The 26534-nt window shown below is 44.8% G+C and overlaps 1 protein-coding gene across 9 annotated transcripts in view; it reads right to left on the bottom strand.

Moving 5' to 3' along the window:
• KDM6A (lysine demethylase 6A) overlaps positions 1 to 25973 on the bottom strand; it is a 97372-nt gene extending 71399 nt beyond the window's left edge. For all 9 annotated transcript variants that reach the window (XM_069945485.1, XM_069945486.1, XM_069945487.1 and 6 more), the window contains exons 1-2: positions 25386 to 25973; positions 25109 to 25172 (exon numbers count right to left, since the gene is read on the bottom strand). In XM_069945485.1, the coding sequence (XP_069801586.1) occupies positions 25109 to 25172; positions 25386 to 25558 (237 nt within the window). In that variant the 5' untranslated portion in view covers positions 25559 to 25973. The remainder of the gene's footprint in view (positions 1 to 25108; positions 25173 to 25385) is intronic.
• Positions 25974 to 26534: the final 561 nt, after the last annotated feature.

Below are 26534 nucleotides of genomic sequence, written 5' to 3'. Positions count from 1 at the left end.
TACACTGATCATTGCTATGCCATAGGCATAGCATTGATCAGTGTTATCGGCGATCTGCTCATTGAGCCTGCCTGTGCAGGCTCAGTGTAGCAGATCGCCGATCGGACCGCACGGAGGCAGGTAAGAGACCTACGGCGGTCCGTTTCAACGATCGGGATCCCTGCAGTCACACTGCGGGGGTCCCGATCGGTAAGTGACAGGGGTTAATGACACGCGGCAGCGCGATCGCTGCAGCGTGTAATTACCGGTGAGGTCCCGGCTGCTGATTGCAGCCGGCCCCCACCTGCTATGAAGCGCGCTCCGCTCCGGAGCACGCTTCATAGCGGGAGAAACACCCAGGACGTAAGGTTACGTCATGGGTCGTCTGGGGACAGACTTCCATGACGTAACCCTACGTCCAGGGTCGTCTAGGGGTTAAAGGGAACCATTCACCCCGTGGCCCCCGGCAGAAACTGACATACAGTGACATAAAGTTCAATATACTTACCACATCGCTCCCGGTCCCGTGCCGAAGCCCGTTGTTGACACGGAGAAATCGACGATTCTTCTTCTCGCGCCCATTATGGTAATGAGCGCCGCCGGGTCCGAAGTCCAGCCTTCTCCCCGCCTCCGACACTTGATTGACGCCGGGTCCTCTTCCTCCTAGTCTTTTCTTCTCGCCGGATCCCGCACAGGCGCCGTGACAGTCGTTTTCGGCGCATGCGCAGTTCACAATTGAAGCCGCTCCGCAGCTTCACTGTTTACTGCGCGTGCGCCGATTGCCTCGAACACGTATCCTGTTTACCGCGCAGGCGCAGAGAGGTGATGAGACCATCGCAACGGCGCCTGCGCGGGAATTCGTCAGAAGACTGAAGACGTCAATCAAGTTCCAGGAGGCGTGGATGGGCGGCGACGAGAAGAGGACCTCATGAAGTTGGACTCGTCCGTCGTTTCCTATGGACGTTGGACTCATCTCAGCTCATTACCATAATGGGCGGGAGAAGAAGAATCAGCGATTTCTCCGTGTCAACAACGGGATCCGGGACGGGACCGGGAGCGATGTGGTAAGTATATTGACCTTTATGTCACTGTATGTCAGTTTCTGCCGGGGGCCACGGGGTGAATGGTTCCCTTTAAAGAGTCACTGTCGTATTTATTTTTTATTTTTGCAGAAATCAATAGCCCAGACGATTTTAAGAAACTTTGTAATTGGGTTTATTAGCCAAATATGCCATTATCTGCATGTAAAAAGCCTTTTCCCAGGTCCCCCCCTCCTTCCTCTTTTCCATTCACTGCAAAAAATCTGAAAATTGTGACTTGTTGCATGAGTCACACACAGATAACAGAGGATTACAGGCAGGGAGCTGGGTGACAACTGTAATCAGAGCTCAGAGAGGTCAGTGGTGACTGTCAGAGGAGATAGAGGGTGAGGTATTTGTAGATTAACTCTTTGTTGTCCTGTTTTGGTCTTTTATTTAGGTCTCACCATAGGAGAACAATGAAGACAGAGGGGAGAGCTTCAAACTGCTTTTTCATGATAAAAATGCATTTTTTGGCTAATAAACCTAATTACAAAGTTTCTTAAAATCACCTGGACTATTGATTTCTGCAAAAACTAAAAAAAAAATGCACAACAGTAACACTAACATAATAGGGCATAAATGTACACCCTCCTGGGGGTTTAGAGAGGGCACAGTAGCTGAGCTCACTTCAAAGCGTGAGGACCGTTGTATCAGCAGCCGGAAAAAAAAAAAGTGAACTGCTTCTTTAACCCCTTAGCGACCCATGACGTATCTGATACGTCATGGTGCCGCTCGGGGTGTTCAGAGCGGGGTCCCGCCGGGACCCCTCTCTGAACGGCGCTGATCCCGGCTGACACGTGCAGCCGGGCAGTGCCTCTATTAGCCGGCGCGGGTCCCGTTGCCGCGCCGGCTAATTAAGCCTCTAAGTGCAGCTGTCAAACCTGACAGCTGCACTTAGAGGCTTCAGACCTCACGTCCCTGGTGTCTAGTGGGACGGATCTCCCCCCCGCGATGCGATCGCGGGGGGGAGATCCGTTCTTCTGCCCGTGCCCGTGCAGCAGGCCATAGTAATCTATGACCGATCTAATCGATCTTTGCTGTGTATATACACAGCATTGATCTCTATGAGAGATCAGTGCTGTCTATATACAAGTCCCCCAGGGGGGCTTCTAGTTACAGTAAAAAAAAAAAAAGTAAAAAAGTGTTTTTATTAATAAAAAATCCCCTCCCCTAATAAAAGTCCAAATCACCCCCTTTTCCCATTTTATAAATATAAATAAATAAACATATTTAGTATCGCCGCGCACGTAATCGCCCGAACTATTAATTAATCACATTCCTGATCTCGCACGGTAAACGGCGTCAGCGCAAAAAAATTCCAAAGTGCAAAATTGCGCATTTTTGGTCGCATCAAATCCAGAAAAAATGTAATAAAAAAACGATCAAAAAGTCGTATATGCGCAATCAAGGTACCGATAGAAAGAACACATCATGGCGCAAAAACTGACACCTCACACAGCCCCATAGACCAAAGGATAACAGCGCTATAAGCCTGGGAATGGAGCGATTTTAAGGAACGTATATTTGTTAACAATGGTTTGAATTTTTTACAGGCCATCAGATACAATATAAGTTATACATGTTATATATCATAGTAATTGTAACGACTTGAGGAACATGCATAACAAGTCAGTTTTACCATAGGGCGAACGGCGTAAATGCAAAACTCCCCGAAATCAAAACAAATTCGGGTTTTTTTCAATTTGACCGCGCAAATGATTTTTTTCCGGTTTCGCAGCATATGTTATGGAAAAATAATGCCTGTCATTGCAAAGTACAATTGGTTTCGCAAAAAATAAGCGCTCATATACGTCTCTAGGTGAAAAAATGCAAGCGCTATGGACTTTTAAACTTAAAATGGAATAAGCAAAAGCGCAAAAACGAAAATAGGCTTTGACCTTAAGGGGTTAAACCAGGAAAAAAAGTGGATAACATAAAATGCACAAACTTTATAATGTGTTACAGATATGCGTAAAATGTCAGAATCCTTTGTCAATAGTAAAAAACATGTTAAACTAAAAATGTCCATAGATTTCAACACTGCCACATGGAGGCCAAGAGTGTCGTTTTGGCATCTGTCAATCATACGTTGTGAGGAACCCGTGCACTCAGCTATATGTGTAGTACTCGTGTGTGAACTAGTATGAATCACTTGTTATTGTGGGCTCTCCTGTCGTACTTTCAAGGTTCCTTATGAGTGAAGCACTTTACTCTGGTTTTCCATAGCAACCAACGGCCGTTCAGCTTTCATTTTACCAGAGCTCTTTAAAGGGAAACAACCCAACAGGGTTAGAAGAATCTATCCTGCTGTTATGTTTCCATAGGGCCAGATAGGCTGAGAAAGGAGGTCGTTTTTAACCTTCATACACAGTGCTGTTTTAAAGGGAACCAATCACGCAAAAAATCACCCGAATAAGGAAACGTGCTGGCACATCACCCAGCACGCTTCCCAAACATCCCCCTGTACCCTCCGTGCCCCCCTCTATTAGACCGTATTCTTACTTTTATGATGTCCCGCGCAGTATGTAAATGCCGGGCAAGTAGTCACGGTGGGCGGTCCTGGGCTGATCTAGTCATGGTCCTGGTTGGTGGAATAGCTGTAATCACGCCCAGAGGGGCGTGATTAAAAGTCCTGCGTTCTGCTGACGTCACCCGGGGCATGCGTTACACGGCGGCGGCGTCTTTAGCACGGCGTGCATGCGCTGTACGGCGGGAGAAGATTCTGATGCACTGCACATGCGCTGTACGGCGGGAGAAGATTCTGACACACTGCGCATGCGCGGCATCCTGAAGACATCGGCACACCGCCGTGGAACGCAGGCCCCGGGTGACTACAGCTATTACACTGCCAAGGACCGTGACTAGATGCGCCCAGGACCGCCCACTGTGACTACTTGCCCGGAATTCACATACTGCGCGGAACATCATAAAAGTAAGAATACGTCTAAGAGAGGGGGGCACGGAGGGTACAGGGGGATGTTTGGGAAGCATGCTGGGTGATGTGCCAGCGCGTTTCTTTATTATTAGGGTGATTTTCTGCGTGATTGGTTCCCTTTAATGAAAGCCTCTGTCTTAATATGATGTCTGAACGTGAGTCAGACTAGGTTTTTTTTTTTTTTTTACAGCCAAACAATTTTATTCTCAGAGGAATTAACAGACACCAAGAACTGTCTGGCTATAGCATAGCGCTCCCTATAGAGAACTCATGGACATCCACTGTGCAGCACGTTCCAAACACTTAGGACAAGGGCTCCTCTAGAGATAGGTTAAGTCAATTAGTCCATAGTCTATTAGTAAAATATTAAAACATATAAATGCAAGATGTACTTGTGCCATAGGTGTCAGCTTTAACATACAGATGAGACCCTGCTGAAACGTCCCAATTGTCCTCCCACTGATGTCACGCCTTAGGGCCCTATTCCACCAACAGATCTGACGACAGATTATCTGCCAAAGATTTGAAGCCAAACCCAGGAACAGACTATAAACAGGGAACAGGTCATAAAGGAAAGACTGGATTTCTCCTCTTTTCAAATCCACTCCTGGGTTTGGCTTCAAATCTTTGGCAGATAATCTGTCGTCAGATCTGTTGGTGGAATAGGGCCTCTACATGAATTGAATGAGGCTTCATCAATGGGAGGAGCATTCATTGACGAGGGGGCACTAGGCCTGCCCTCCAGTGCGTCAAACATGCTTATCTAGATATAATGAAGACCGGCTGTACCTAGAGGACGCGGCCGGGGACAGAAACAGCCTGGCGGCGCCAGCGAGTATGAAAGGAGTCTCCCGGCATATGTGCTGGTAGAATCGCTTTAAGCTCTTAGGTACCATAGTGAACAACAACTGCAGCTTCTTAGCAGCTGAGCAAATGATTGAAAGCATATATAGTTAGAGAGACTGAATGGTCAAGACGTGAAAAGTTTATTTAAAAAAAATAATAATTTAACACATTAAATCTGCTTGTACAGTCTGCTTCAGGCAGTGCATGGATCAGTACAAATAAGCTAATGATTGATTACAAATGTCCCCCACCCAAGGGAAACACAAATATATATATATAAAAAATACAATATAAAAAAGTTTTTAAAAACTGTTTCAATTTGTTAATAAGTAAAACTTCATTTATATATATATATATATATATATATATTTACTGTAATCAGTGATCTGCAGAATAATAAGGTCAGTATTACTGCGAAGCTGCAGGATACCGGAACCAGCGCTGGAGCAGGGTGGTTAAGAGCATGTTACTTCTTAATCCTCTCCAACACTGCAAAAAATCACCCCAGCGTGGAGTTCACCATTATCAACTCCCCTCAACTTCTTTAATCAACGGTATTTGATTAGCGGTGGCTCCTGAACTTGGATAAAGCTCTAAGGTTGTCTGGAAAACATGGATACAGCCAATGACTATATCCATGTTTTCTACATAGCCTTAGGGCTTTATCCAACTTCAGCAGCCACCGCTAATCACATGCCGAAAGTTAATTTTTTTGCTGGACACAACAGCACAGACTACTCTGCTATTCTATATGGTAAAAAAAAAATAATAATAAAACAAACCAATGAAATGTAAGCACATAACAGTGTGAAGGGTATATACTGCCAATTCTAAGAGACATTATGAAACTGTAATAGATAAACTGCAGCCAAATGGAGCACAACTTTCATTATTCAGACGCACTATAAGAAACGAAAGCTGTGCTGTGATTGGCTGCTATGGGCAACAGTTTTTCTTTTAAACTGCTACATAATTAGATCTCCCCAGTGTGGGCATTTTGTCTTAGGCCTTATTCACACGTTCAGTAATATTTTCTAGTCCTGAAAAAACCCGCTAAAAATTACGCATTGGACATCCATAGTACACCCGTAGTACACCCGTATTGCATCCATATCTCCGTACAACCGTTTTTACTGACTGCTTTATACAAGTTAATAAAGTTGAGTAGGTAAAAAAAAAAAAAAAATAGCACCAGTTTGCCCAACCCCTAAAATAAGTCACATGATCGCTTGTCAGCCTGTGGTTGCTCGGAACTCGGAGACTGAAATACGGATCCGTAAATAATGGGACGTGTGAATAAGGCCTTATTTGCTCTGTTAGGCTGGGTTCATACTGACGTTTTTCTCTCCGCCACAGTTCCATTTAGCTGTTCCGTTTTTAAACATAAATGGAATCTGACATATCCGTCCAACACCCCATTCATTCTTATGTATTTGTATTGTGATTTTTTTGGTCATATTCGTGCTCTGTTTGCATGTATTCCGTCAGGGTTCCGTTTTTGTGAACGGAAAGAAAAATCCTGCTTGCAGCTTTTTTTTCCTCCTTTTGAAAACATGGAACACGAAAGGAAAGTGCACTTTTGTTTTGTTTTTTTACATTATAGTCAATGAGGACGGATCTAAACTGAAGGTATTTCCGTTTACATCTGTTTGCAAGTTTACAGTTTTCATTAGTTTTTTCACTGAGCATGCGCAGAAGAAGTGAGAAACCAAATAAGAAAAATAAACTCATATAAATACGGATGCCGACTGATGCAAACTGATGGACAAAATTCAGTTTTTTAAAGCCAAAATGCAAACGGACTATGAAAAAAAAAAGAACATTTGCAATCAGTTTGCTCATCAGTTTTTTTCTTATCCATTCAATTAACATGGACGGATCAGTTAGCAAATAAGAGAAATGTTAGTGTGAACCCAGCCTTACAATGTCTGAAGATTGCATTAAGTAATTTTCCTTTTGACTTTTCGCTTCTTAGGCTGGGTTCACACAGCATTTTGGCAATCAGTTTTTTTTTTTTTTGCAAAAAACTGATTGGAAAAACTGATGCATTTGTGTGCATCCGTTTTGATCCGTTTTTCCATTGTCTTCAATTGAAAAAAAAAAAAAAATGGATCAGTTTTTTGTTTTTTTTACAATGGAAGTCAACGGAAAAACGGATCAAAACGGATGCACACAAAAGAATCCGCTTTTTGCAAAAAACGGATGAAAAAACGGATTGCAAAAACGCATTGTGAACCTAGCCTTATTCTGTTGACACAAAATTTAAACAAATATCGGCTTCAATAATACAGGGTGCAACATTCTTATGTTTCTTTTTTATATTTATGCCAGTTGATTAGTTTATAAAGCTTTTGTTTAACACTTTGGTAAATAGAAATAAATAAAACACAAGTCTGGGTTCACACTGCGTGTGCATCCGTTTTTCCATTGACTTCCATTATAAAAAAGGAACTAAAAAAAAAACCTGGATCAAAATGCATCTTTTTTTAGCGTACACAAAAGCGTGGACGACCACGTTTAAAAAAAGGAATCCTTTTTTTTTATTTATTTATAATGGAAGAGAATTGAAAAACGGGATCAAAACAGATGCACACAAATGCATCCATTCTTGTCAGCTGCTGGAAAAAAAAAAAAAAATAAAAAAAATAAAATAAAAAAAAAACAGTGTGAACCCAGCCTAAGAAAAAAACAAAAACATTCCTATTGAAGTGTTGTGGCATCAAAAACCTGCCAAAGTGCAAAATTGTGGATTTTTGGTTACAATAAATCCAGAAAATTGTAATAAGTGATCAAAAAGTCACATATACACAAGCAAGGTACCGATAGAAAGAACAGACCAAAGGATAAAAGCGTTATAAGGCTGGGAATAGAGCAATTTTAAAGTGACTCTGTACCCACAATCTGACACCCCCCCCCCACACACACAAACCGCTTGTACCGTCAGATAGCTGCTTTTAATCCAAGATCTGTCCTGGGGTCCGGTCGGCAGGTGATGCAGTTAGTCATAAAAACAACTTTTAATCCGGCAGCGCTGTGTCTAACGGCCGGGGCTTACATTTGTATATGCATTAGGCTGGCACAACCTCTCTGCCCTTCCTCCCCACCCTCCTCATCATTAGGAATGCTCCAGGCAGATTGCTTCCTATTCCCCACTTGTGGCAGCCCGGCACATGGGCTGGATCGTTAATACACCTGTGCAAAGCTTAAACAGCAGTAAATGTTCCTGGATCATTCCTAACAAAGAGGAGGGTGGGGAGGAAGGACGGAGAGGGTGTGCCAGCCTAATGCATATACAAATGTAAGCCCCGGCCGTTAGACACTGCGCTGTAGGATTAAAAGTTGTTTTTAGGACAATAACTGCATTCCCTGCCGAACGGACCAGAGGACAGATTTTGGATTAAAAGCAGCTATCCGAAGGTACAAGTGGTTTGGGGGGGACAGATTGTGGGTACGGAGTCGCTTTAAACATTTATTTTATCTGACTACTTTTATAAAATTAAAACCTTTAAAAAAAAAAAAAACCTAAAAGTTGTATAAATTATATATTGTTGTAATCATACTGACTTGGGGTATTTTGTGGTACCATATTTGATCACTTTTCAATTAATGTAATTTTTATCAGATATATGATGTAACAAAACAAAATCTGCAATCCTGGCTTTTTTTCCCCCTCTTTTCATTTACGCCGAGTGGGCAGGGAGGAGAGAAACCTTGCAGGACAGCTCACACTGTCTGCAAGCAGGAAGGTAAACAAGAAGCAGTTTGCAGGGGAGAATCAGAGAGAAAGTTGAGCTCACAGAGACCCAATAAGAAAAAATTATATTGCACTATAATACAAAAGAAAGAATAAACTATTGTAAAATACAGCCCTGATTCGTCTGATTCAGACCCCCAAAAAGTTATAGGTCTTTGAATGCCACAATGAAAAGAAAAAACAAAAAACCACACAATGTCGGCAATAAAGCCCAAATTCAATAAGGGGTCAATAAAACCTTCAGACCGAATTTTGAAACTTATTTTCAACCTCAAAAAAGGCTGAAATGTTCAAATTTTCTCCTCTTTTTTCATTTGGGCCATTTTTCAGTTGTTTTCTGGCTACAGGAAACACCATAATGCAATGCAAAACCAGCCAATATTTGTGCCATATAACCGCCCAAAAAAGTGCTAAAAATTGATGAGATGGACACACAGCCACAGCCTGTTGTTGTAAGGAGCCATGCACCTTTGTGATCACTGCAATGACCAGGACACATTTATATCTATGTAAAGGAGTCCTCCTGCAAAGTTTTCATTTTTCTTTTCAGAAAGCTAAATTTGTAAAAAAAAAAAAAAAAAAAAAAAGCCTCCCTTCTTCCAGTACTTATCAGCTGCTGTATGTCCTGACACCAGTTGATTTGAAAGAATTTTTTTTTGCCAGAGCAATGAAGGATTCTAGTGAATGACTGGAAGGAGAGATCTTGAATGCACAATAACCTTCATTGCTATAACACAGAGGGTCCAGTGACAGACGGACCACCTAGTGCCTAGAAGAAACCAAGGAAAGGAACTTTCTCTGTGTATTACATATGTGCTGCAGTTAATCTACAAAATAAGTAGAAAGATACAGATAGATATGAGATAGATGATAGATACAGCTTTTTTTGACAAGTGACAACTACAAGTAGTGAAGATTCGGTCAGAGTTTACAGCATTTCATCAGTAAAACCTCGGTTTATACACATCACTCACAGCAACACTATTTTTAATCCACTTGGAACTGAGGTTACACTTGTACCAAATAATTTTCTTTACAGCCAAGCAACCAGCAGGAAGACAGAAAGCAGCGACTATAATAAAGCAGCTACAACCGGCACTACAACCAACCATCTTCAGGTTCTACAATCCTATTTCCCCAGCAGCTACTGTGGTATAATAACCACCACAGCCACATGTATCTATATATGTATGAGTAGAAGACAAGTGTCAGTGGAAAAAGAAAGCCAAACTTGATTTCACTGACACTTACAATTTTAATACCACACAGAGAGAAATTAAATTATGTCTGAAGTCCGGGGGCAGTACTTTATACTGTGAGCACAGCCTATTTTGTAAGGATGCAGCGGCTGTCCAAAATAGACCTGTAAATTATTTTGTGTTCTTGTAGTCAACGGCCATAGTGTATACAGTGTGTATACACTAGTGCCATTTTTCCATTCACTGCTATGCAATAAAAAAAAAAAAAAAAAAATCACTGGACTTCACCTTTAAGTATTGTATTGCCCCCCAAAAGTTATACAAATCACCAATATACACTTATTACGGGAAATGCTTATAAAGTGTTTGTTTTTTTTCTTGCACTTACTACTGCATCAAGGCTTCACTTCCTGGATAACATGTTGATGTCACTTCCTGGATAACATGTTGATGTCACTTCCTGTGCGGGCTGTGGCTGCTGGAGAGGATGATGGCAGGGGGACACTGAGGGACACAGGGCACTGGAGGGACACTGAGCATCTCTCTGCCATCATCCTCTCCAGCAGCCACAGCCCTGGGAGTCGGGTGTGACATCACCATGTCATCCAGGAAGTGACATCACCATGTCATCCAGGAAGTGAAGCCTTGATGCAGTAGTAAGTGCAGGAAAAAAAGCATTTTATAAGCATTTCCTGTAATAAGTGTATATTGGGGATTTGTATAACTTTTGGAAGGCAATACAATACTTTAATAAAATTTTTTGCTGGACTTATCCTTTAAGCAGTGCTCATAAACAGCCATTGTTTAACAACCAAATACCTAATGGCCTTAGGCTCCATTCACACATCTGTGATATATGGTCTGTAAGCTGGCTGTATATCACAGAACAGTTCTAAACAGTTAAACACTACGCTAACACAGCTGTCAGTGAATCAGGCAGATTCAGCAAATGGATCCGTGTAATAGAGACAAAGACCACTAGCTGATTGTGTCTTTTGGACCTGACTAAAAATTATCGGTTGCAGACTGGGCATCACTACATGTAATATCGATACACGGCTGATGAATATGCGGCTGTCCACACTGCCAAGTGTCTTCCGGGCTCCTGACAACTCCCCACAGCCGCCGGTGTAACTTCAAAGCCAGTCTCTAAAGTGACAGGCCACTCAGCCTATCACTGGCCGAGACATGACAGTACCACGGCCAGTGATTGGCTGGGTGTCTTGTTATTTCCAAAACCCGCTATGCAGTTCTCACGGCTGCTGCGGGCAGAGGGCAAAAGCCAGAAAGACATCGGAGAGCAGGCAGAAGCATGGGGGGACATTAAGAGATGTGTATATACTTTATTATTTTACACTAAAGGCCAAGGCTGCACAGACAAAATATATATATATATATATATATATATATATATATATATATATACATACACACACATATACACACACACACACAAACACAGCCCTTGCTGCACAATAGTCGAGCCATAATTGGCTCAGTAAACGAGTACGGATCTAGCAGATCGGCCCTCATTTGCATTAGTGATCAGGCCCTTAAAGTTCAGTCTTTAATAGAGAGATGAGCGAACCGGGTTCGGGTCCACCCGAACGTTCGGTATTTGATTAGCTGGGGCTGCTGTACTTGGATAAAGCTCTAAGGTTGTCTGGAAAACATGGATACAGCCAATGACTATATCCATGATTTCCACATAGCCTTAGGGCTTTATCCAAGTTCAGCAGCCACCGCTAATCAAATGCTGAAAGTTCGGGTTCGAATAGACTCGAGCATGCTCCAGCTTCACTCATCTCTAGTCTTTAATATACAGCCAGTTACGGACCATATATAACAAACTTTAACTAGTTTTAGTCTAGTCTTACTATGGATTTCTGCTGCAGATTCTTTAACCCCTTAAGGACGGAGCCAATTTTCATTTTTATGCTTTCATTTTTTCCTTCATGTGTTTAAAGGCCACAGCGCTTGCATTTTTCCCCCTATGGTAAAATTGGCATGTCATCTATGTTCCTCAAGTCGGTACATTTACAACGATTTGTAACTTATTTGATGGCTATTTAAGTTCTTCAAATTATTCTATACCCATACTTATAACGCTTTTAACTTTTGGTCTTTGGGGCAGTAATTTTTTGTGCCATGATCTGTACTTTCTATCGGTACCTTGCTTGCGTATATGCAACTTTTTGATCACTTATTAAATTTTTCCTGTAATAGATGTGACAATAAAAAAACAACAATTCTGCACTTTGGCGGCTTACGTTATTTACTGCACGAGATCAGGAATGTGAAAATGTAATTGTTGGGGTGATTATGCATGCAGCAATACCAAGTATGTTTATATTAGGAAAAATTTTGGGAAGGGGGGGTTAAACTTTCACTAGGACATGGATTTTTTTTTTTTTTTTTTTTATTAAGAAACTTTTTTTCCCCCACATACATTAATTTAACCCCTCAGCGACCCATGACGTATCTGATACGACGCTGATCCCGGCTGATATGTGCAGCCGGGCAGTGCCTCTATTAGCCGGCGCGGGTCCCATTGCCACGCCGGCGAATTAAGCCTCTAAATGCAGCTGTCAAACCTGACAGCTGCATTTAGAGGCTTTACGCCGCAAGTCCCTGGTATCTAGTGGGATGAATTCCCCTAGATAATCCGTTCTTCTGCCCGCGCCGGGGCTCAGCGTCGCAATGACGCTGATCCCGGCTCGGCAATAGATTGCTGTGGCCTGCAGCAGGTCAAAGCAATCTATGACCGATGTAATCGATCTTTGCTGTATATATACACAGCACTGATCTCTATGAGAGATCAGTGCTGTCTATATACAAGTTCCCCAGGGGGACTTCTAGTTACAGTTAAAAAAGGAAAAAAATTTTTTATTAATTAAAAAATCCCCTCCCCTAATAAAAGTCCAAATCACCCCCCTTTTCCCATTTTACAAATATAAATAAAACATATTTGGTATCGCCGTGCGCAAAAAAATTCCAAAGTGCAAAAGTGCGCATTTTTGGTCACATCAAATCCAGAAAAATTGTAATAAAAAGCGATCAAAAAGTCGAATATCCGCAATCAAGGTACCGATAGAAAGAACACATCATGGCGCAAAAAATGACACCTGACACAGCCCCATAGACCAAAGGATAAAAGCGCTATAAGCCTGGGAATGGAGCGATTTTAAGGAACATAAATTTGTTAATGGTTTGAATTTTTTACAGGCCATCAAATATAAAAGTTATACATGTTATATATCGTTGTAATCGTAACGACTTGAGGAACATGTATAACAAGTCAGTTTTACCATAGGGCGAATGGCGTAAATGCAAAACTCCCCGAAATCAAAACAAATTCCTTTTTTTTTTTTTTTTATTTGACAGCGCAAAGTGCTATGGCCTTTTAAACATAAGGTGAAAAAAGCAAAAGTGCAAAAATGAAAATTGGCTTTGACCTTAAGGGGTTAAAGATTTTGCAGTGCATTTAACAGATCCGTTTTAACCCCTTAACGACCGTAAATGTATGCCATGAAAGTCGTGGCCCAAATGACACATGGCATATATTTAATTCATGGTCTGCAGGGGCACTATGAAGCTGAGCTCTCTTCATAGAGGGTGACGACCAGCTGATAGCAGCCGGTGGTCCTCGCTGTTGATGATGGGCCACTGCGATCCCACAGGCAGACTATTTAATAATCGCAGATAACACAGATCAATGCTATGGCATAGCAATCATCAGTGTTCGTAAACGTAATGCATGCATGTTATAGTCCCCTAGGAGAACTTAAAAAGTGTATAAAAAAAAATATACAGTGGTACCTTGGTTTAAGAGTAACTTGGTTTAAGAACTCACATTTTTTTTAAAATTGTGACTTTGTTTAAGAGCATTGCTTTGGTTTAAGAGCTCCCTGTACTGGGTGGGAGTGCGAGTGGGGGAGGGGCATGGTCTGCATAGCGGGGTCTACAGCCCTGTACTCTGACCCAGGAAGTCTCCCTCACCTTCCAAATCATAGCAGATCCACTTCAGGCTGGGGCTTGCATCAGGGGACAGGACTGTGGGGGTAATCACTCCATAACTGTAACCCCTCTCTCCCAGGACAGAGAGTGCTGCATGTATGTGCCCACATCTGCCCTGCTCATTCCTTCATGCTCCCTGTAGTCTGTCAGTCCTGATTGGTCCATGCTGAACACACACCCCTTCCCCATTGCTGTCATGTGACCACACAGACCTCTGACAGCAGCCCTGCTTGTACTACGCTACTGCATTATAGGGATCTGCAGTTTCATCCTGTATCTACAAACTGCTGCTGTGTTATCAGGGTTATACAGTTACTATACATTATACTCCACATGCTGATTGCTATACTGTACAGTAATTTATAATATCACATATTCAGCTGTTTTTCATTGTTTGTTTATTTATTTATTTTACATGTTATTCAGAATATTAAATCATTACTTTTGGGTTGTGGAACCAATTGTATGCATTTCAATGATTTTCTATGAGAAAATTTGCTTTGGTTTAAGAGTGGATTTGGATTACAAGCATGGTCTCGGAACAAATTATGCTCGTAATCCAAGGCACCACTGTGTATGTATATGTATATATATATATATATATATATATATATATATATATATATATATATACCAAAGCCCCTCCCTCAATAAGTCAAAAATCCTCCTTTCCCATTTCGTAAATAAAACACAAAAATTTATAAAAAACAGGATTCCGCTCTGCTTTCCGCCTGTTTTCCGCAGTGTTAATGCACCCTAAGGGCTAAGGCAATTTTCATTTTTGCATTTTTGTTTTTACCTCCTTGACCTCCAAGAGTCCTAATTATTTTCTTCATCTACGGGGCCATGTAAGATCTTTTTTTCAGGAACAATTGTACTTTGCAACAACTTTTAATCTTCCATAAAATGTATGATTATACCCCAAAAAAATAGTTAAGGGGTAATTTAGAAGAAAAAAAAAACATTCTACGGGTGCATTCACACCTACAGGATCCGCAGCAGATTTGATGGTGCAGAGTTGATGCTGTGTTCAGTTATATAAATGAAATACGCTGCGGATCCGTTAAGTGTTAACGTACCCTACACGTAAATCCAAATACTACAATAGCTATGTTTACAGAGCTTTCATAACATTGTACTAATTTTAAAGGAGAAGGGCAGCAAAAATAAAAATTCCCAAGAAGAGGGAGGGAGGACCATAATAACCAATGTATACTTACCTGTCAACGTGCCCCCACAGCGCTGCATCACCACTCCTGGAACCCTGTCAGTCTCCTGTAATATAATGACCTGGCTGATGGATTTCCAGCTCAGCCAGCGATGGGGGAGGGTGGACATTGCTGCAGTCTGACTGGCTAAGCGGGCAATACATCACATGGGTCATGACGTAGCAGGAACCAGGGGAGGGGAATTAGTTATGGCACTTTTAAAGAGCCAGCTATGCGGAGGCATGGGGAAGGACAAGTATACATTGTTTATGTTACCCGCTCCCTAACCCCTGCAGATTGCTGATCGCACTGCACAGAGGTAACTGTTAGACCTCTGGCTGTCAGACAAACGCATCAGATAATAGTGATTCGATCGCTTCTGAGCCCATGCCACAGTACAGTAGCAAAGGCATGCGTATATTTAAATTGACTGTACCACCAGGCCCAGGCTGAAGCACTGAAGGCGGGCCGACTCACCCTTAGTGGGAGGAAAACCCCGCCGCGGTCCCGGACTACAAGTTGACAGCTGCATCCGATTACTGTATGCAGCACTCCCCTGGTGTCTAGTGGGGTGGATCGCTCCTCCCGGACGAGCGATTCACACATCTTGTACCTGCCGGTGTCTGCACCAGAAGTGATATTAGTAAAAAGCCCCCTCCCCTAATAAAAGTCTGAATCACCCCCCTTTTCCCATGTTTTAAATAAAAGTAAACAAACATGTTTGCTATCGCCACATGCATAATCGCCCAAACTATTAATCACATTCCTGATCTCGCACGGTAAACGGCGTAAGCGCCAAAAAATCCCAAAGTACCAAAATTGTGCGTTTTTGGTCGCATCAAATCCAGAAAAAATTTAATAAAAAGCGATCAAAAAAGTCGCATATGCGCAATCAAGGTACCGACAGTAAGTAAACATCATGGCGCAAAAAATGACACCTGACACAGCCCCATAGACCAAAGGATAAAAGCGCTATAAGCCTGGGAATGGAGCGATTTTAAGGAACATATATTTGTTAACAATGGTTTGAATTTTTTACAGGCCATCCGATACAAGAAAAGTTATACAATTTACATATCGTTGTAATCGTAACGACTTGAGGAACGAAACATGCATAACAAGTCAGTTTTACCCCACGGCGAATGGTGTAAAAACAAATACCCCCCAAATTAAAAAAAAAAAGCATTTTTTGGTTCCATTTCACCACACTTTCAATTTTTTTCTGGTTTCGCAGTGTACTTTATGCAAAAATTCAGCCTGTCATTGCAAAGTACAATTAGTGACGCAAAAAATAAGGGCTCATGTGGGTTTCTAGGGGGAAAAATGCTATGGCCTTTTAAGCACAAGGAGGAAAAAACGAAAATTAAGAGTCCTTAAGAGGTTAAGGCATGGTTCCCAGACGCACATGCCATAGCTGGACGCTCAAGGGTTGACAGGGTATTCCCAAATTTTGCAAATATGCTTATTTAGCAAACTTGCCTCCTTCTCATGATATTGCTGCTCTTTACATCCCCTTGTTGCCAGCAAGCTGAATTTATCTATGCTCTGGAAGCACAGCTAGATACATGAAAGGTACCATGCGTCTTTTTGACCTAACAATCATCTAACAGTAAAAAGCATTTGTGCAATTTACATTATTTTTAGTTTTTGTGGAGAAAAAAAAAAAAAAAAAAAGACCAAAAGCAGAAAGTCCTGATCACTTTTTATAAAAAAAAAAAAAAAGTTAATAAAAAAAAAATCGGCAATCCTGCTGTTTTTTCTTTTACACTGTTCACTGTGCGGGAACAATGATGTTAAATTTTAATAGATCAGACAATTCAGCACGCTATGATATATGCCTGTTTCTTTTTTCATTTATTTTACATATTTGACAGGAAGGTATTTTAAACTTATATTTGGGGGTTATAAGGTTTTTTTTTTTTAAATACTTTAAAAAACTTTTTAATTACCTTTTTTTAACTTTTATTTTACTGTTAAACATGCAATCATTGCATTGCATATACATAGCATAACATAGATTAGTACTATCGTCTATCTGTACATAGAGTCTGCCTGAGAGCAGACTATGCACAGATCGCCCATCCGACAGGACGGAGGTAAGTGGCTTATCAGGTTAAGCATCTGTCACTGACTTCCTTAAATGCCGCAATCACTATGCATCACGGCGTTTAAGGGGTTAATGCCAGGAAGCTGCAGGATGGCAGCTACCCTTCTTTATCCTTAACAGTAACACTTAGTTATTCCCTTTAATGTCCAGTCCCCATTTACCCGAGCTTTACTAGTTATCACTTAGAGACCATATATACACCGCTCATACATATTCAAGCATCAAAGTCACTTCTAATTGCACCAAATAGCACACGACATAACTGTACATATTACTGAATCATGCATTTCTGCAGGGTATCATTCACATTAGGTACAACCTAACAAATCAGATTAATGGTATATATCTGCCGTCTCTCCAGCTGCTGCACAAACTCCAACACTGTCTGGGTATGCTGGAGACCACTCTTATAGGGCTCTCTCATTTCCACTAAACCACTGACATATACCAAAATGAAATCGGATAACATATTCCCAACATAAACAGTCCTGGTAAGGGTGTGAATAGTCCTAGGTCCAATGCCCTCCAAAGCAGTAAAGAGCTCCATAACACTATAGGAGATGAGGAAAAAACCCTGGCTAGGCCATCCATGTTTGGAGGAAACCCCTTTGTGTTGTGGCTTCGCTCAGTTTTGTCTTTACAAATGTAAACAAAGGGGGCTTGAAAGGAAGAGTTGGGGCAATGTGATGTCACAATGAATGGCATATGCTCCAGGCAGCTGTGCTAAGGGCTTTATGGTAAGAGTATTTCCCAGGTGACAGCTGTAAGAATCACGCTCATCTTCTTACAAATAATGCACATTGTTAATGATACATTACAGTAACGTGGTGGGAACCTTAACTATAGCTGAAGCAACTTATACTACCAGAAGCATCTACAGATGTTACTACCCTCCTGTCCTACAAGCACCACTGGCATAATGCAGACGTCATGTATGACTGCCTATTACCTATCCATGTACCCATAAGACGGGTGAGAGCTATTGCTTTCACGAGCTCTGTAGATTACAGATGGTATGGAGCGTGGTGCTACAGGACAGCATTGGAAACTCCTGGCGCCATGTATCATTATGATGCCGAGAGCTTTAACCTATTCAAATCTTAAAGCTATTGTAAAGACACATCTGCGTGCCTGTGTCACTACAGTAGCGGCAAGATTTGAATAGGTTTGTTCCCAATGCCAGCCCGTAAATTCAGTCTGTAGCATCTGTAATCTACTGAAGGGGTGCACATGGCCTTAGGGTCTATTCACACGTCAGTATATTATTTTGAATCCGCAAATTTTCATCCGTATTGCATCCGTAAAAAAATGCGGACCCCATAGAGTTGTATTGGGTGTCAGCTACTGTCCGTACTAGGGCCTGTCTTTTTTTTTGCGGAACGGATTGCAGCCCAGTACACAACACGGATGTGTGTATGGGTCCATTGAAATACATTGGTCCTATTTTTCTGCGGATCCGCAATTGCAGACAGGAACAGGATGTGTGAATAGGGTGTTAGTTTCATTAATAATTTGTTATTTTAGGGATGGGTCGTCCCTTGCCTTTCAAGAAAACATGACCAAAAAAAAAAAAAACCACCCCTTTAAAAATGGTACATTCTGGAGCTGGAGCTAATGCGTATTGGGCCCTACACAGCAACATGGGGGGGGGGGGGTCTCCAGAAATCACATTCATGGCGCTTCAGCAACAAAGTTATAAAGGTGATCCATGAGTGAGCGTTGGTGGGGGGAGGGGGTAAAAATGAAAAGAGACATCAGAGGTTTTATGATCATTACAAAACTCTCTCAGCTTAGCGCATCACGAGATATTGTAAAGGTGAGCGGAAGGCCTAAACCTCCAATACGGAGTGTACAGCACTTCTCTGCAGGCAAAGCTCATGGTTATACGTGTACAATGCTGCACCCACCTTTATGGTGAAGGTATTGGGGGGGGGGGGGGGAGATTGTGATCCAACAGGGTGAGATTAGGAGCCAGAGTGTCAGAGCTACACCACCACATGAGTGACATCTACAATGGTAATGCTGAGGATTGTAGCTATCGGATTCTTTCTGAAATGACCTGTAGGATTGGTCCTAATTTTCCCTGGTGCAGTGGCTAGTCACAGGTCACCTCCATGTGTGACCCCTATGTGCGACCCCCATGTGCACCTCCCAAGCACTAACTTCTACAAGAACATGTGGCAGCAGCCATTGCTAGCAATCCAACAGGAAGTGCAGACATGCTGGTTGCCACCTTTTCTGTAGCTGAGCAGCAGCTCATAAACCATCACTCTGTTAGCGTATTAAGTGGCCGAACGATAAACCACCGACATACGGCTGACCGATAAACCACGACATACGGCTGACCGATAAACCACCGACATACGGCTGACCGATAAACCACCGACATACAGCTGACCTATAAACAACCGACATACAGCTGACTGCTGCCGACCGATAAACCACCGACATACGGCTGACCTATAAACAACCGGCATACGGCTGACTGCTGCCGACCGATAAACCACTGACATACGGCCGACCGATAAACCACCGACATACGGCTGACTGCTGCTGAGCGATAAGCCACCGACATACGGCTGACTGATAAACCACCGACATACGGCTGACTGCTGCTGAGCGATAAGCCACCGACAGACATACGGCTGACTGATAAACCACCGACATACGGCTGACTGCTGCTAAGCGATAAACCACCGACATGCGGCTGACTGCTGCTGAGCGATAAACCACCGACATACGGCTGACTGCTGCTAAGCGATAAACCACCGACATGCGGCTGACTGATAAACCACCGACATGCGGCTGACCGCTGCTGAGCGATAAACCACCGACATACGGCTGACTGCCGACCGATCACTGTGATGTTTGGATCTGCAGAGAGGACTCTTCAGGTGATAACACAGCAGCACCACATATTGCCACTAGCTCAGTGAGGAGGTGAGGGACGGTGATTCTGCGCAGATGGACACAGGGAGGAGCAGCAGCAGGTTATAGCTATAAGTGTACACATCCTGTGCTCCTCATCTCACCCTTCACTACAGCTATGAGATGTGTGCCCTCAGTAGTAGTACCACACACACACTATATGTACTGTAGCTGTGTGCCCTCAGTAGTAGTACCACACACACTATATGTACTGTAGCTGTTGTGTGCCCTCAGTAGTAGTACCACACACACTATATGTACTGTAGCTGTGTGCCCTCAGTAGTAGTAGTACCACACACACCATATGTACTGTAGCTGTGTGCCCTCAGTAGTAGTACCACACACACCATATGTACTGTAGCTGTGTGCCCTCAGTAGTAGTACCACACACACTATATGTACTGTAGCTGTGTGCCCTCAGTAGTACCACACACACACTATATGTACTGTAGCTGTGTGCCCTCAGTAGTACCACACACACACTATATGTACTGTAGCTGTGTGCCCTCAGTAGTACCACACACACACTATATGTACTGTAGCTGTGTGCCCTCAGTAGTAGTACCACACACACTATATGTACTGTAGCTGTGTGCCCTCAGTAGTACCACACACACTATATGTACTGTAGATGTGTGCCCTCAGTAGTACCACACACACTATATGTACTGTAGATGTGTGCCCTCAGTAGTACCACACACACTATATGTACTGTAGCTGTGTTCCCTCAGTAGTAGTACCACACACTATATGTACTGTAGCTGTGTTCCCTCAGTAGTAGTACCACACACTATATGTACTGTAGCTGTGTGCCCTCAGTAGTAGTACCACACACACTATATGTACTGTAGCTGTGTGCCCTCAGTAGTAGTACCACACACTATATGTACTGTAGCTGTGTGCCCTCAGTAGTAGTACCACACACACTATATGTACTGTAGCTGTGTGCCCTCAGTAGTAGTACCACACACACTATATGTACTGTAGCTGTGTGCCCTCAGTAGTAGTACCACACACACTATATGTACTGTAGCTGTGTGCCCTCAGTAGTAGTACCACACACACTATATGTACTGTAGCTGTGTGCCCTCAGTAGTAGTACCACACACACTATATGTACTGTAGCTGTGTGCCCTCAGTAGTAGTACCACACACACTATATGTACTGTAGCTGTGTGCCCTCAGTAGTACCACACACACTATATGTACTGTAGCTGTGTGCCCTCAGTAGTAGTACCACACACACTATATGTACTGTAGCTGTGTGCCCTCAGTAGTAGTACCACACACACTATATGTACTGTAGCTGTGTGCCCTCAGTAGTACCACACACACTATATGTACTGTAGCTGTGTGCCCTCAGTAGTACCACACACACTATATGTACTGTAGCTGTGTGCCCTCAGTAGTACCACACACACTATATGTACTGTAGCTGTGTGCCCTCAGTAGTAGTACCACACACACTATATGTACTGTAGCTGTGTGCCCTCAGTAGTAGTACCACACACACACACTATATGTACTGTAGCTGTGTGCCCTCAGTAGTAGTACCACACACACTAAATGTACTGTAGCTGTGTGCCCTCAGTAGTACCACACACACACTATATGTACTGTAGCTGTGTTCCCTCAGTAGTAGTACCACACACTATATGTACTGTAGCTGTGTGCCCTCAGTAGTACCACACACACTATATGTACTGTAGCTGTGTTCCCTCAGTAGTAGTACCACACACACTATATGTACTGTAGCTGTGTGCCCTCAGTAGTAGTACCACACACACTATATGTACTGTAGCTGTGTGCCCTCAGTAGTAGTACCACACACACTATATGTACTGTAGCTGTGTGCCCTCAGTAGTAGTACCACACACACTATATGTACTGTAGCTGTGTGCCCTCAGTAGTAGTACCACACACACTATATGTACTGTAGCTGTGTGCCCTCAGTAGTAGTACCACACACACACTATATGTACTGTAGCTGTGTGCCCTCAGTAGTAGTACCACACACACTATATGTACTGTAGCTGTGTGCCCTCAGTAGTAGTACCACACACACACACTATATGTACTGTAGCTGTGTGCCCTCAGTAGTAGTACCACACACACTATATGTACTGTAGATGTGTGCCCTCAGTAGTAGTATCACACACTATATGTACTGTAGCTGTGTGCCCTCAGTAGTAGTACCACACACACTATATGTACTGTACATTTAGTAGTAGTAGTAGGTACCACATCCACTATCAGGGCCCTCAGTAGTAGTAGGTACTACATCCACTATCAGGGCCCTCAGTAGTAGTAGTAGTAGTAGTAGTAGTAGTAGTAGTAGGTACCACATCCACTATCAGGGCCCTCAGTAGTAGTAGTAGGTACCACATCCATGATCAGGGCCCTCAGTAGTAGTAGGTACCACATCCACTATCAGAGCCCTCAGTGGTAGTAGGTACCACATCCACTGTAGCTGAGCCCTCAGTAGTAGAAGGTACCACATCCACTATCAGGGCCCTCAGTAGTAGTAGGTACCCCCTCCACTATCAGGGCCCTCAGTAGTAGTAGTTACCACCTCCACTATCAGGGCCCTCAGTAGTAGTAGGTACCCCCTCCACTATCAGGGCCCTCAGTAGTAGTAGTTACCACCTCCACTATCAGGGCCCTCAGTAGTAGTAGGTACCCCCTCCACTATCAGGGCCCTCAGTAGTAGTAGTTACCACCTCCACTATCAGGGCCCTCAGTAGTAGTAGGTACGATATCCACTATCAGGTCCCTCAGTAGTAGTAGTAGAAGGTACCACATCCACTATCAGGGCCCTCAGTAGTAGTAGGTACGATATCCACTATCAGGTCCCTCAGTAGTAGTAGTAGAAGGTACCACATCCACTATCAGGGCCCTCAGTAGTAGTAGGTACCACATCCACTATCAGGGCCCTCAGTAGTAGTAGGTACCACCTCCACTATCAGGGCCCTCAGTAGTAGTAGGTACCACATCCACTGTAGCTGAGCCCTCAGTAGTAGCAGATACAACATCCACTATCAGGGCCCTCAGTAGTAGTAGGTACCCCCTCCACTATCAGGGCCCTCAGTAGTAGTAGTTACCACTTCCACTATTAGGGCCCTCAGTAGTAGTAGGTACCATATCCACTATCAGGGCCCTCAGTAGTAGTAGGTACCATATCCACTATCAGGGCCCTCAGTATTAGTAGGTACCCCCTTCACTATCAGAGCCCTCAGTAGTAGTAGTTACCACATCCACTATCAGGGTCCGCAGTAGTAGTAGGTACCCCCTCCACTATCAGGGCCCTCAGTAGTAGTAGGTACCCCCTCCACTATCAGGGCCCTCAGTAGTAGTAGGTACCACATCCACTATCAGGGCCCTCAGTAGTAGTAGGTACCATATCCACTGTAGCTGAGCCCTCAGTAGTAGTAGGTACCCCCTCCATTATCAGGGCCCTCAGTAGTAGTAGTTACCATATCCACTATCAGGGCCCTCAGTAGTAGTAGGTACCATATCCACTATCAGGGCCCTCAGTAGTAGTAGGTACCATACCCACTATCAGGGCCCTCAGTAGTAGTAGGTACCATATCCACTGTAGCTGAGCCCTCAGTAGTAGTAGGTACCCCCTCCACTATCAGGGCCCTCAGTAGTAGTAGGTACCCCCTCCACTATCAGGGCCCTTAGTAGTAGTAGGTACCCCCTCCACTATCAGGGCCCTCAGTAGTAGTAGGTACCCCCTCCACTATCAGGGCCCTCAGTAGTAGTAGGTACCATATCCACTATCAGGGCCCTCAGTAGTAGTAGGTACCATATCCACTATCAGGGCCCTCAGTAGTAGTAGGTACCCCCTCCACTATCAGGGCCCTCAGTAGTAGTAGGTACCATATCCACTATCAGGGCCCTCAGTAGTAGTAGGTACCATATCCACTGTAGCTGAGCCCTCAGTAGTAGTAGGTACCACCTCCACTATCAGGGCCCTCAGTAGTAGTAGGTACCACATCCACTATCAGGGCCCTCAGTAGTAGTAGGTACCACATCCATTATCAGGGCCCTCAGTAGTAGTAGGTACCACATCCACTATCAGGGCCCTCAGTAGTAGTAGGTAACCCCTCCACTATCAGGGCCCTCAGTAGTAGTAGTTACCACATCCACTATCAGGGCCCTCAGTAGTAGTAGGTACCCTCTCCACTATCAGGGCCCTCAGTAGTAGTAGGTACCCCCTCCACTATCAGGGCCCTCAGTAGTAGTAGGTACCATATCCACTATCAGGGCCCTCAGTAGTAGTAGGTACCATATCCACTGTAGCTGAGCCCTCAGTAGTAGTAGATACCACCTCCACTATCAGGGCCCTCAGTAGTAGTAGTAGGTACCCCCTCCACTATCAGGGCCCTCAGTAGTAGTAGTTATCATATCCACTATCAGGGCCCTCAGTAGTAGTAGTTATCATATCCACTATCAGGGCCCTCAGTAGTAGTAAGTACCATATCCACTATCTGGGCCCTCAGTAGTAGTAGGTACCACATCCACTATCAGGGCCCTCAGTAGTAGTAGTAGGTACCCCCTCCACTATCAGGGCCCTCAGTAGTAGTAGGTACCATATCCACTGTAGCTGAGCCCTCAGTAGTAGTAGATACCACCTCCTCCCGTCACACACACGGCCGGGCCTGAGGACATGTGTCCCCCCTCCCCGGAGCTGTATTCCCGGGGCAGCCACAGGTTGATGTAGCGTTGTCCCGGTGCCTCCTCCCCTCGTCTCTCTTCCCTGTCCCGCCATCTTGGGCCGGGAGGAGCAGCCATTACTTACACTAAATGACAGAGTGGCGGCGGGGGGTGCACGCGGGGCCACAGCCGCACAACTTCTCCTCCTCGGAGAATGGGAACCGCGGCGGCGCTGGTGCTGTGTGAACAGACGCCTGACCAACGCCCGCCGCTCTGCCCTGTGTCCCCCGGTGCCGCCATGTCCTGGGGGTGATCCCGGGCATTGTGTATATACAGGCCCCGCACAGCCGTGACAAAGAGCGGCCGGAGCCAGCCCGCCTCCCCCGTCACTTACCTTACAGAGCAGGGCCTTCGTTCTGGCGCCATCTTCATGAAGCCTCAGAAAGCCATAGAGTCGGCTGCAGCAGCGGCGGCGGGAGGAGGCGGCGGAGAGATCCCGGGCACGGCAGGCGGAGAGAGGGGAGAGAAAGCGACACAGATCACAATAAGCACCGGGAAAATTCCGTGTCCGCCGAGCCCCGCCACCCCCGCCGCGGGCAGCACGGGGAGCGGACGGCGGGCACGGGAGCGGGGCTCGGGGAGGGGGACAAGCACACAACAAGGCCGCCAACCTGTCGAGTCCGGCCAGGGCTTCTCGCTCGTCCGCCGTCAGGTTAGGAAAGTCCTCCTCGCTCTCGCTCGCTTTTCCCGCCGCCATTTTCTTTTCCTCATCACCGAGGGAGGCAGCAGCGGCGGCAGCAGAGAGCACAGCTGCGGCGGAGAGCGACACTCCGCACGATTTCATGGAAACGCAGCGTCACTGGCAGCAGTCACACGGCGAGCAGCGGGAGAGGAGCCGCACTCCGGCCGCCCCCTCCTCCTCCTCCGATGATGAAGCGGGTGTGTGTGTGTGCCCGGCCGTGTAAACACACCGCCTTATTGTGGGGCGCACTCCCCCCGTCTACCTCCACATCCCCCCCGAGGAGCTAGCCGTGACTGGAGACCGGGCGCCTCATGCCGGAGACCTCGCATCACTCATGTCTTGTTTACACTGTGCTTTCTGTGTAGTTTTTACATAGTACGGCCGGTGTGTGCGCGGAGAGCGGGGGGGCCCCGGGATTAGCTTGCACAAACTTGTGGCAATGGTGTCAGCCCGCAGCACACACGCACTTCTCTCGCTCAGCCGCGCGCGCGCACGCTCACAACCCGCCGCCGCCGCTGCTGCTCTCCCCGTCACCCCGCCCACTTTCTCCTCTTGCCAAAGACCACGCCTCACGCAACCAATGGCGTGACGGCGCGGGGCGCACGTGACCTTTGTTGACTTACGTCATCTCCCCCCCCCTCCTTCCCTCCCGCTGAGGTCCCCAGGACTCAAGCAACTTCTTCATTTTTTTTCTTCTTTCCTCTAATTAGGGCCCTGCTATTTTTTCCCTCTTTAAGGGCGTGGTCTTGACGTCTTTTACCCCCTATTGGATGAACGGGCCGTCCGTCACTGCGAAGGCCAATGGGAAGACGCCGTAGGTAGCGGGTTAGGTTGTGAGCAGTAAAGCATGTGGGAGGGTATCCCTGCTGTCAATGGACGCTGCAAAACTCACAGGGTTAAAGGAGGTTTCAATTTCAAGTGCAGAATAAATATAAATGTGGCGGCCGCAGAAGCTGCGGCTATCATCTATACACACACCATGTGAAGGGGTCCTCACACATAATAAGTGCTGGCCTGGACACCCCACTGCTCTCCCTGAGCCCCTTTAAGCAGTTTGGCCTTACAGGGTGTGACTGGT

This window comes from Dendropsophus ebraccatus, chromosome 11, assembly GCF_027789765.1.
Source record: "Dendropsophus ebraccatus isolate aDenEbr1 chromosome 11, aDenEbr1.pat, whole genome shotgun sequence".
Lineage (NCBI taxonomy): Eukaryota > Metazoa > Chordata > Amphibia > Anura > Hylidae > Dendropsophus > Dendropsophus ebraccatus.
Note: the sequence above shows the minus strand (reverse complement) of the source record. Positions and strands in the feature narration are given on the sequence as shown.